Source organism: Astyanax mexicanus, chromosome 1, assembly GCF_023375975.1.
Source record: "Astyanax mexicanus isolate ESR-SI-001 chromosome 1, AstMex3_surface, whole genome shotgun sequence".
Classification (NCBI taxonomy): domain Eukaryota; kingdom Metazoa; phylum Chordata; class Actinopteri; order Characiformes; family Acestrorhamphidae; genus Astyanax; species Astyanax mexicanus.
The window spans coordinates 38,164,149-38,176,808 of record NC_064408.1 but is presented as its reverse complement, the minus strand read 5'-3'; the positions used below and the strand labels follow the sequence as shown (position 1 = coordinate 38,176,808).

General features: G+C 39.2%; 1 protein-coding gene across 1 annotated transcript in view; it reads left to right on the top strand.

Moving 5' to 3' along the window:
• Positions 1–12,660, top strand: part of mtmr2 (myotubularin related protein 2) — a 37,327-nt gene that overhangs the window by 18,947 nt on the left and 5,720 nt on the right. The window contains exons 9-12 of the mRNA XM_007239971.4: positions 8,112–8,261; positions 8,457–8,645; positions 9,004–9,189; positions 10,219–10,425. Coding sequence (XP_007240033.2) covers positions 8,112–8,261; positions 8,457–8,645; positions 9,004–9,189; positions 10,219–10,425 — 732 coding nt within the window. The remainder of the gene's footprint in view (positions 1–8,111; positions 8,262–8,456; positions 8,646–9,003; positions 9,190–10,218; positions 10,426–12,660) is intronic.

The window sequence follows — 12,660 nt, the reverse complement described above, 5'->3', positions numbered from 1 at the left end:
TTTTTGCTCTAGCTATCAGGGCGTAGGAGTTACGGGGCCAAACGCGTTGACCTTCGCCATAGCGCCCCCTTGAGGCCGATCGGGCTCATCTTTTGAATCTGAGTAGCGGTGAGAAGTACTACCATATGACCAAGTCTCAGCCCTGTAGGCCTTACGGTTTCTTCTGCCCAATCACTTCTATGGCAGAAAAAGAATAAGAATAATAATAATAATAATAATAATAATAATCAGAACAATTACAATAGGGTTTCTAGCACTACGTGCTCGAACCCCTAATAATAATAATAATAATAATAATAATAATAATAATCAGAACAATTACAATAGGGTTTCTAGCACTACGTGCTCGAACCCCTAATAATCAGAACAATTACAATAGGGTTTCTAGCACTACGTGCTCGAACCCCTAATAATAATCAGAACAATTACAATAGGGTTTCTAGCACTACGTGCTCGAACCCCTAATAATCAGAACAATTACAATAGGGTTTCTAGCACTACGTGCTCGAACCCCTAATAATAATCAGAACAATTACAATAGGGTTTCTAGCACTACGTGCTCGAACCCCTAATAATAATAATAATCAGAACAATTACAATAGGGTTTCTAGCACTACGTGCTCGAACCCCTAATAAATATAGCCGCAAGCGGCGATTTACGGGGTTCGAGCGTTACAGGCAAAGAGACCCCTGGAGGCCAGTTAGGCTTAAAACATGTTGCCGGTTGACCGGCATCGCCAAACTGGATGAGGATGACCAGCATGACCGTGAAGACCAAGCTAGATTACCAGCATGACTAATCTGGATGACAAACTTGTTGACCATATTTACCAAGCTGGAAGACCATAATGACCAAACTGGATGACCAGCATGGCAAAGGTGGTTGGCCAGTATGACCAAGCTGGAAGACCACCATTACTATGAGGACAAAGCTGAATGACCAGCAGGACCATAATGACCAATGTGAATGGCCAGCATGACCAAGCTGGATGGCCAGCATAACCAAGCTGGGTGACCAGCGTGACCATAAAGACCATAATGGCAATGCTAGATGAGTGGTGTGAGTAAACTAGTTGAAAAGCATTGATAAATTGAGCTGTAGTGTTCATCAGGTTTTATGTGGTGTCTTACTGCACTCTAGTGGGCATTTGGTGAAACAAATTCAGTTCTTAAATTGAAAAAACACAAGGCATAAAAAGGGCATATAAATAACCCGTATATAGTATATAAGTTTTGACCTGATTAACATTCCGCCTGTCAAAAGCTTGCTGGAATGTGATTGGCTAATAGTGACCACAAAAGTGTCCATATCAAATTTTCATTTGGTGTACCATTAGTGCATGGGCCATAGATGATAATTGGCAAGGACGACCTTGATAGCTTGTATGGTTCTAGAGAAACAGCTATCGAGCATTGGCTCTGCCCCCTGGGGGGGGTGTATGTCTACTTAAACTGACAGGGTATCTGAGAATCATGTAATGATCTAGGGACTGAAGTAGTATTAGTGTCAGGTTAAGCATTCAAAAGTTATAAGTGTTAAAGACATTTTACTGCACCATGGTAGAACTCATTTGCATATGGCGGCCATATTGTTTATAAATGTAAAGATTTTTTAAATAATTATTGAGGAGTAAGCTCTGCTGAACTGTTTGATACCAAACATGTCATGATTGGTCAAGGAGCCAAGGACAAGATCTCAAAAGTAAGTTTTGCATATTATGCAAATAAAAAAAAAATTAAGTGGGTGGAACATAAACAAGAATGACCCAGGTGGCTGAGTAGCATGACCAAGAAGGATAAAGATGTTCAATTAAGCCAGACAAGCAAGATTAAATAAGTTCAGCAGAGCTTTAATTTAGAATAATTCACCTGTAGCTGTTTCACCAAATGACCACCAGAGCGCAGCAAGAGACCACATATAACCTGCTGGAAATCTATCATTCTATCAGAAAGACAGAACATTCCCTATCAGTGTGTTTCTATTTATTAAAAAGAGAAGAAAAGTCCGATTGGGCTCCAAATTGGTACTCATGATCAAGTGGTCTGTATATTTATGTGTGTAAATTTGTGTGTTGATAGGGTCAAAGGTTCCTGACTTCTGTCCATTCAGGCTTGAAAAAAGCGATAATACAGGCTTATGGCCTAAAAAATGGCTGTTGCTCTTTGGCCATATTAGAGGCAAAAAATATCTGATTTGGCTCAAAATTTGCAATCAAGATCACAATATCAGTCTATATATGTATGTCAATTTCTGTGTCAATAGGGTCAAAGGTTCCTGACTTCTGTCCATTTAGATTTGAAAAAAGCGATAATACAGGCTTGAGGCCTACAAAATCGCTGTAGTTTTCCAGCCGTTGTAGAGGCAAATCATGTCCGATTTGGCTGAAAATTTGCAATCAAGATCAGATTATCAGTCTATATATGTGTATAAATTTGTGTGTTGATAGGGTGAAAGGTTCCTGTCTTCTGTCCATTTAGGTTGGAAAATAGCGATAAATAGAATAAATTGAAAATAGTTATTTTTTCACTGTAGAGCCTACTGAAGACTTATTTGGCTCATACTTGGCACATGTACTTCAAATGTCATGGTTAATTAGTAGCTTCAACAGTTTTGGCATGTTTTAAACTTTGACAGAGTTTTGGCCAAATAACTCTGAAAAGGCTTTCACGTACATGTTTGATCAAGGTTTATGGGCCTCGAATAGTAAAAATGTCAAGATTTTTTTGATAATTATTTACCTACAGTGTCTCAAGATTGCACCAAGACCAAATTTGTTTTGATTGATTAAGGACTTAAAGACAAGTTCGAAAAGAGGAATTTTTACTCTTTTGGCCACTGATGAAAATCTTTGCATTTTTGGTAAACATATGTAATTACAAAGTTGTAAAGGCTACAGCAACGTATACAACTAAAAAAGAATAACAAGCCTAGGCCACTTGTACCTTTAGATATAACTGATTTTCTGCTATAGCGCCCCCTTGAGGCCAATCAACGCCATATTTTAATGGATGATAGAAGGCCCTGAGATACATGTAGGGTATATGTATTGTCCTGATTGGTCATTGTTTAGCCTGTCAAAAGCTTGCTGGAATCTGATTGGCTAATAACGATCGCAAAAATTTGCATATCAACTTTTCCTTCTGTAAAACATTAGGACATAGGCCATAGATGATACATGCCAAAGGAGAGCTTCATAGCTTGTACGGTTCCTGAGAAACAGATTTTTAGCTTTGGCTCCGCCCCCTGGGGGCGTATGTCTACACAGATTGACGGGCTACCTCAGAATCATGTTGGCATCAAAGATGTAAAGTGGCATTAGTGTAGGTTTAAGCATTCAAAAGTTACAGCTGTTAGAGTAAATTTGGGTGTGCCACGGTAAGATTAATTTGCATATGGCGGCCATATTGTTTAAAAATTTCTCAATTTTTTCGATAATTATTGAGGATGGGACTCTGCTGAGTTGTTTGACACCAAATATGACAGGATTGGTCAATGACCCTAGGACAAGTTCTCAAAAGTAGGTTTTGCATATTATGCTAAATAGCAAAAAATCTAAGTGGGCGGAGCTTAGTGGTTCTATTGACCTTTTTGATTTGCCATTAACCAAGGAATCATATAATGCAAGAATTTTTGCTCTAGCTATCAGGGCGTAGGAGTTACGAGGCCAAACGCGTTGACCTTCGCCATAGCGCCCCCTTGAGGCCGATCGGGCTCATCTTTTGAATCTGAGTAGCGGTGAGAAGTACTACCATATGACCAAGTCTCAGCCCTGTAGGCCTTACGGTTTCTTCTGCCCAATCACTTTTATGGCAGAAAAAGAATAAGAACTATAATAATAATAATAAATATAGCCGCAAGCGGCGATTTACGGGGTTCGAGCGTCACAGGCAAAGAGGCCCCTGGAGGCCAGTTAGGCTTAAAACCTGTTGCTGGTTGACCGTCATCACCAAACTGGATAACCAAGCTGGGTAACCAGCGTGACCATAAAGACCAAAATGACAATGCTAGATGAGTGGTGTGAGTAAACTAGTTGAAAAGCATTGATAAATTGAGCTGTAGTGTTCATCAGGTTTTATGTGGTGTCTTGCTGCACTCTAGTGGGCATTTGGTGAAACAACTTCAGTTCTTAAATTCAAAAAACACAAGGCATAAAAAGGGCATATAAATAACCCATATATAGTGTATAAGTTTTGACCTGATAAACATTCTGCCTGTCAAAAGCTTGCTGGAATGTGATTGGCTAATAGTGACCACAAAAGTGTCCATATCAAATTTTCATTTGGTGTACCATTAGTGCATGGGCCATAGATGATAATTGGCAAGGATGACCTTGATAGCTTGTATGGTTGTAGAGAAACAGCTATCGAGCATTGGCCCCGCCCCCTGGGGGGGTGTATGTCTACTTAAACTCACAGGGTATCTGAGAATCATGTAATGATCAAAGGACTGAAGTGGTATTAGTGTCAGGTTAAGCATTCAAAAGTTATAAGTGTTAAAGACATTTTACTGCACCATGGTAAAACTAATTTGCATATGGCGGCCATATTGTTTATAAATGTAAAGATTTTTTTTTATAATTATTGAGGAGTAAGCTCTGCTGAACTGTTTGACACCAAACATGTCATGATTGGTCAAGGAGGCAAAGACAAGATCTCAATAGTAGGTTTTGCATATTATGCAAATTAAAAAAAAAATTAAGTGGGTGGAGCATAAATAAGAATGACCCAGGTGGCTGACTAGCATGACCAAGAAGGATAAATATGTTCAATTAAGCAAGACAAAAATGATTAAATAAGTTCAGCAGAGCTTTAATTTAGAATAATTCAAATGTAGCTGTTTCACCAAATGACCACCAGAGCGCAGCAAGAGACCACATATAACCTGCTGGAAATCTATCACTCTATAAGTAAGACAGAACATTCCCTATCAGTGTGTTTCTATTTATTAAAAAGAGAAGAAAAGTCCGATTGGGCTCCAAATTGGTACTCATGATCAAGTGGTCTGCATATATATGTGTCTAAATTTGTGTGTTGATAGGGTCAAAGGTTCCTGACTTCTGTCCATTTAGGTTTGAAAAAAGCGATAATACAGGCTTATGGCCTACAAAATGGCTGTTGCTCTTTGGCCATATTAGAGGCAAAAAATATCTGATTTGGCTCAAAATTTGCAATCAAGATCACAATATCAGTCTATATATGTATGTCAATTTCTGTGTCGATAGGGTCAAAGGTTCCTGACTTATGTCCATTTAGATTTGAAAAAAGCGATAATACAGGCTTGAGGCCTACAAAATCGCTGTAGTTTTCCAGCCGTTGTAGAGGGAAAACATGTCCGATTTGGCTGAAAATTTGCAATCAAGATCAGATTATCAGTCTATATATGTGTATAAATTTGTGTGTTGATAGGGTGAAAGGTTCCTGTCTTCTGTCCATTTAGGTTGGAAAATAGCGATAAATAGAATAAATTGAAAATAGTTATTTTTTCACTGTAGAGCCTACTGAAGACTTATTTGGCTCATACTTGGCAAATGTGCTTCAAATGTCATTGTTAATTAGTAGCTTCAACAGTTTTGGCATGTTTTAAACTTTGACAGAGTTTTGGCCAAATAACTCTGAAAAGGCTTTCACGTACATGTTTGATCAAGGTTTATGGGCCTCAAATAGTTAAAATGTCAAGATTTTTTTGATAATTATTTACCTACAGGGTCTCAAGATTGCATCAAGACCAAAGTTATTTTGATTGATTAAGGACTTAAAGACAAGTTCGAAAAGAGCAATTTTTACTCTTTTGGCCACTGATGAAAATCTTTCCATTTTTGGTAAATACATGTAATTACAAAGTTGTAAAGGCTACAGCAAAGTATACAACTAAAAAAGAATAACAAGCCTAGGCCACTTGTACCTTTAGATATAACTGATTTTCTGCTATAGCGCCCCCTTGAGGCCAATCAACGCCATATTTTAAGGGATGATAGAAGGCCCTGAGATACATGTAGGGTATAAGTATCGTCCTGATTAGTCATTGTTTAGCATGTCAAAAGCTTGCTGGAAACTGATTGGCTAATAACGATCGCAAAAATTTGCATATCAAATTTTCCTTCTGTAAAACATTAGGACATAGGCCATAGATGATACATGCCAAAGGAGAGCTTCATAGCTTGTACGGTTCCTGAGAAACAGATTTTTAGCTTTGGCTCCGCCCCCTGGGGGCGTATGTCTACACAGATTGACGGGCTACCTCAAAATCATGTTGACATCAAAGGTCTAAAGTGGCATTAGTGTCAGTTTAAGCATTCAAAAGTTACAGCTGTTAGAGTAAATTTGGGTGTGCCACGGTAAGATTAATTTGCATATGGCGGCCATATTGTTTACAAATTTCACAATTTTTTTGATAATTATTGAGGTTGGGACTCTGCTGAGTTGTTTGACACCAAATATGACAGGATTGGTCAATGACCCTAGGACAAGTTCTCAAAAGTAGGTTTTGCATATTATGCTAAATAGCAAAAAATCTAAGTGGGCGGAGCTTAGTGGTTCTATTGACCTTTTTGATTTGCCATTAACCAAGGAATCATATAATGCAAGAATTTTTGATCTAGCTATCAGGGCGTGGCAGTTACGAGGCCTAACGCGTTGACCTTCGCCATAGCGCCCCCTTGAGGCCGATCGGGCTCATCTTTTGAATCTGAGTAGCGGTGAGAAGTACTACCATATGACCAAGTCTCAGCCCTGTAGGCCTTACGGTTTCTTCTGCCCGATCACTTCTATGGCAGAAAAAGAATAAGAATAATAATAATAATAATAATAATAATAATAATCAGAACAATTACAATAGGGTTTCTAGCACTACGTGCTCGAACCCCTAATAATCAGAACAATTACAATAGGGTTTCTAGCACTACGTGCTCGAACCCCTAATAATAAGAAGAAGAAGAAAAATCTTAGCAAAAACAATAGGGTTCTACGCACCTTCGGTGCTTGAACCCTAAAAAACCCTGTTCTCAATGCTGACCACTTAAGATAGGATCACCCACAAGCTGTGTTAAAGCCAGTCATAAACTGAGTTTATATCTTAAATACTGAGGGGATAAAAATTAGCTAAATATTAACTGTGTATAAAAATAAAATTATGAAATGGACTTTTGGGGTATTAGAATGTGATAAAAAGTACTTACCCTTGTTGAATAGCCCTCCTCCGCTCTCCCGCAGCTTTCTGAGATCCAGTAATTTTGTGTACTTTGCCCAAACAGGCTTCCAGACTGGGTAATAAGGGGCATGCCTTGCGCCTGCAGATAAACCGCTTTTTCCACCGTTTTTTCAGGCTTAAAGTAGTTCCACATTTAATGGTAGAATCCAGAGAGCCCTGACATTTAAAACAAGGCACTAAAACTTTTTAAAACTGCACAAGAACTTCATTAAAAGCCGCTGTTTACATCGAATAAGTAGGATAGTTAAATCCAAGGAAATGCAGGAATTCCAGCTGTTGTTGAAAATATCTGGTTACTGTCGATGCAAAATGCAAAGAACCAGCAACAAATTAGATAAACAAATAAAAATGTTTTACTATTTGTGCTCGATGGTTGACTTATTGTGACTTAAATTTAAGATGGCGGCGCCCAGAGGTTTACCTGTGCTATGGGATTTAAACAGTGGCTTTTAATAATATTTTTGTGCAGTTAAAGTTCTTAATGCCTTGTTTAAATGTCAGGGCTCCCCTGATTCTACCAATGAAGTGTGGAGCTAATTTGAGCCTGAATAACAGTGAAAAAAGCAATTTATCTGCAGGCGCAAGGCATGCCCCTTAGACCCAGTCTAAAAGACTGTTTGGGCAAATTACACTAAATTACTGGATCTGAGAAAGCTGCGGGAGAGCGGAGAAGGGCTATTTTTTTATTACGTTTTAATACCCCCAAAGTCCATCTCACGCCGGAGTTCTCCTTTAAATTTACATCAGCTCTAATTATTTGAAGATGCGCCCTATCTGTCTTATTAACCTCTTTCAATTTGAAAACATTCACGATTAAAATATTTTAGATTTAATTAGAATGCCCTTGCTTTTTATAGAATCCAATGATGTGACCTGTATGATTAAGTGTGTTTGGTGTATGCAGGGTTTGCCCAATGAAAGCTGGAGGATATCTAAAGTAAACGATCATTATGAGCTGTGTGATTCGTATCCCGCTGCTCTGGTTGTTCCTGTGACTATCACTGATGACGAACTGCGCAGAGTTGCTGCCTTCAGGGCCAAAGGCCGCATTCCGGTCAGTATATCATCAGAAGTGTGCACATATGTTTACTTGATAACGTGTTATAGGGTTACAATGTTGCATAGTTACAATAAATACACCCCTAAACTGACACATACTTCTGTGTTTAAATTGTATTAACAGTTCTCTCATGCTCTCTTTTTCTTTCTTTGTCTATCTGTCTATCTCCCTCGACCTCTTCATATGTAGGTGCTGTCGTGGCTCCACCCAGAGAGCCAGGCGGCGGTGGTAAGGTGCAGTCAGCCGATGAGCGGTGTTAGTGGTAAACGCTGTAAAGAGGACGAGAAGCTGCTACAGGCCATCATGGACGCTAATGCTCAGTCACATAAAATTTTCATCTTTGACGCCAGACCCAGTGTCAATGCTGCTGCAAATAAGGTGAATAATAAGGCTAATAAATGCACGCACAGACAGTTGCTGTGTTCCATTTCTGTTGTGAGGACTTGCATTAACTTTAGCAACAGGTATCTCATAGTTGTAAAGTTCTAGCCTTGTCCTAATCAGCCACAAAGAGGGTGGTGTTATTACCCACTGTAACACAAGCTGCACACGTTAACCACTGTGACTGCCAATAAAGTAAAGCAAAATATTAAGTATTTCTGTTCATTTAGAACAAACTAAATTAAAAATAGAAGTAAGCTTGGAATAGTAAACACGATCATTTTAGTGGCGTAGAAGCAGAGGGAACATGCACCTGATTTTGTGTGTTTTTGTGTGTGTGTGTGTGTGTGTGTAGATGAAGGGTGGTGGGTGTGAAAGTGAAGATGCCTATCAGAACGCTGAGTTAGTGTTTCTGGACATTCATAACATCCATGTGATGCGCGAGTCGCTGCGGAAACTGAAGGAGGTGGTTTACCCCAACATCGAGGAATCACACTGGCTGTCAAACCTGGAGTCCACTCATTGGCTGGAACACATCAAGGTAATTGATTTGCTGATTACTGATAATGGCTTTACTGGGTTCTTGTTTGAATCTGCTGTTAAGTTAAAAAGTTAAATTCTGGCAGGTGGAATAGAACATTTCATATAAAAAAGTGTGAAAAAGTGTGTAGTAGGGGTGTGACGAGACACTAATATCACGAGACGAGACATGATATTGGGTTCAGAGGAAGAGACGAGAGGAGATGAGAGAGAAAAACGTTAAAAATGAAAAATAGAAAACTAGAGTTTTATTTGACAAAATCATATAACAAACTTAACAGACTGGTTTCTCTCACACATTGATTCTATAAGAAATAGAAATAAGAATAAAAAAACTAACCATAACCAGTCATATTAAGACTATGCTTGAAGTGCAAACAGAGAAAGAACCTTTTTTTTAAATACAGTACAGAGCAAAGGGGTAGTTACAACTGCCTATGAAACAGTCCCGTGTAGGATTTACTTACAGTATTTATATGGTTTGTGTCTTGTTGGTCACTCTGTTACCGTTTATTGTTTCCACTGGAGCCAAAATGCAGCCAGACAAACAACTTAAACGTAGCAGAAGCATCTTCTATGCAAATGCCCCAATTTTCCTCTTCTGCTGAGAGCTGCTCTCACTGCTCAGCCATCATACTCTATCGCTATCGCTGCTGGGTTGCCAGATCCCTCTTAAAAAGTCCACACTTAACTGTTTTTTTTGCCCCGCGAGACAGGTTTAAGCCTGACGAGAAATATTGTCAGTTTTAATCTCGCAAGATCTCGTGCCACGAGATCTCGTCACACCCCTAGTATGTAGTGATTTAGGCATGCAAGTGGCTCCAGTGCTAAACTTCAGTTATTTGGCCACTGCTAATTGGTAGGACAAAAACTTCCATGACGTCTTAGTTACATTATATTAGTTACAATATACGAGTCGGTTAAGTGTTAGCTATGTGGAAAGCGGTATTTTATAGTTATATTATATTAAATAAAAATTAATATTTTTTGCAGATTTAAGGTACTGATGATTTATTCTGTGTGTATGTAGCTGATCCTGGCCGGTGCATTAAGGATAGCGGATAAAGTGGAGTCTGGTAAGACGTCTGTTGTAGTCCACTGCAGCGATGGATGGGACAGAACAGCCCAGTTGACCTCACTCAGCCTCATCATGCTGGACTCACACTACAGAACCGTCACAGGCTTTCAGAAACTGATTGAGAAAGAGTGGATCAGCTTTGGACACCGTTTCCAGCAGGTAACACGTGCTGCACACACACTGTTTAATAGTTTTTTTTACACTTTAATTCACAATACATTCAGTTCTTTTTTAAATAACTTTACACCAGGTTGGCTTTTACAGTGATATGAAAGCGTTTTGGCTGCAAATCCCATAAACTTAAATTTCACTTCTCAAATATCACTGTTTTCATCTGCTATATCGTATATTAATCGAGATTGATCCAAATAACCAAGGATTTCTAAAAGAAAATCATGAAAATAATCAGGGGTGCCCAAACTTTTTCATAACCACTGTATGTTTTATCTACTTTTGAACTGATGTAAAAGGTAAAAAAAAAAAAAAAAAAAAAAAAAAAAAAAAAAAAGAAAATGTACATGTTTTGAGAGAGGTCACAAAATTATTTACATGTAATCACTGGGATATCCAGGCAGTGGGAAATCCAGACAAGGCCATCCATCAAAACCCAGCATCATAGCAAGAAAGTGATTTATGAGGGAAGCCACAGACTAACCCACAGTCATTTTGAAGGATCTACATAGTCCAATGGTTTATACTTTACTGAAAGTTACCAAATCAAAAGATTAACCCGATTGTTTTATAAGGTTCTCTGTCCAGCTGAGACATTTGGTGGAGCATTTGGTCAAATGTTTAGTTTTTTTTTTTTTGCCTGATTTGCAATTTTAAGCAGAGTAGAACCCTTTAATCCATGTAAAAGGAGCTAGAAACTCAATAGAACCATTTAATCCAGGGGTCCTCAAACTACGGCCCGCGGGCCGCATACGGCCCCCTGCGCTCATTTGACCGGCCCCTTTAGCTCCAACAGCAGTACCTGCTCCCTGGCCCCTCACGCAAGCAGCATTAGCTATACGGGGGGAAAAAAACAGTAAAAAAAAATGACAATTGGCCATCGAGTGTCTCCGTAGACAGATGAAAAAAAACAGAAGGCTATTTCCCACGGTAATCAGACAACATACTACCACTCGCTCTGTGCTGTTCGCATGAGCTCTGAGACTCACATCTGACGGAATGTCGAGGAAAAGAAAAATCGACTCTGAGTGCAGGGTATTTAATCAACAGTGGACCTCTGACTACCTTTTTGTGCAATGTAAAGAAAAGGCTGTTTGTCTCATATGCCAGGAGTCAGTCGCCGTGTTTAAGGAATACAACCTGCGCCGCCATTATGAATCGCGCCATAAAGACAAGTTCGGCTGTCTGACGGGGCAGGTGAGGACAGACAAAATAGCAAAACTGAAACATGTGTTGGAGACTCAGCAAAATTCTTTTATAAAGCAAAAACACCTAAATATATCATCAGTTCGAGCTAGCTTTCAAGTGGCCAAGCTAATAGCTAGCAGTGGAAAGCCGTTCACCGACGGAGAGTTTGTAAAACAGTGCCTGACGGCGGTTGTCAAGGAGGCGGACCTGTTCAGCGCGGTGAGTCTATCCGCACCCACAGTTACACAGAGAGTAGAAGAAATGGGCGACAATTTGCACCTTCAACTGCAAACTCAGACAAAAAGACTTTGCTCCTTTTCACTGGCTCTTGACAAAAGCAACGTATGCGTGACACGGCGCAACTGTTGATTTTCATCCGCGGAACTAATGATAAGTTCGAAGTCACAGAGGAGCTTGCTGGACTACAAAGCATCAAGGGAACGACAACAGGAGAGGACATCTACAGGAAAGTTCACCAAACGGTGGCGGATTTAGATCTGGACTGGGCTAAATTAGTGAGTGTTACCACGGATGGTGCGCTTTGAAGTAAAACTGGGTCTCCTCCTTAAACATGTGAAGGAGAAAAAATTCTGCCATTTTCCCACTACACAGAGTAACAAACATGGAACCTGACATTGACAGTCTTGTCAGCCAGAAGCAGGCTCACAGTTCACATTAACTTATGGAAAAGCACTGTATGAGGTAGGATAATGGAAATTATTACTTAATAAATCATTAAAATGTCTGCATTGTGAATTACACATATAGCATATATTATGCAACCAGTATCACATGATAAATAGTTTTTAATGTTTATTTTTAGTCCGGCCCCCCAGAAGACTGAAGAACAGTGAGCTGGCCCTTTAGTTTAAAAGTTTGAGGACCCCTGATTTAATCCATGTAAAAAGAGCTAGAAACTCCATATCTCTCATAAATCTCAACTTTTTTTATTTCTCTGCTCCCTGTTCAATTTGCTGTCTTTAATAATAATAAGTGTTCTAGTTTACTGTTCGTTATGTACATTAACAGACACAG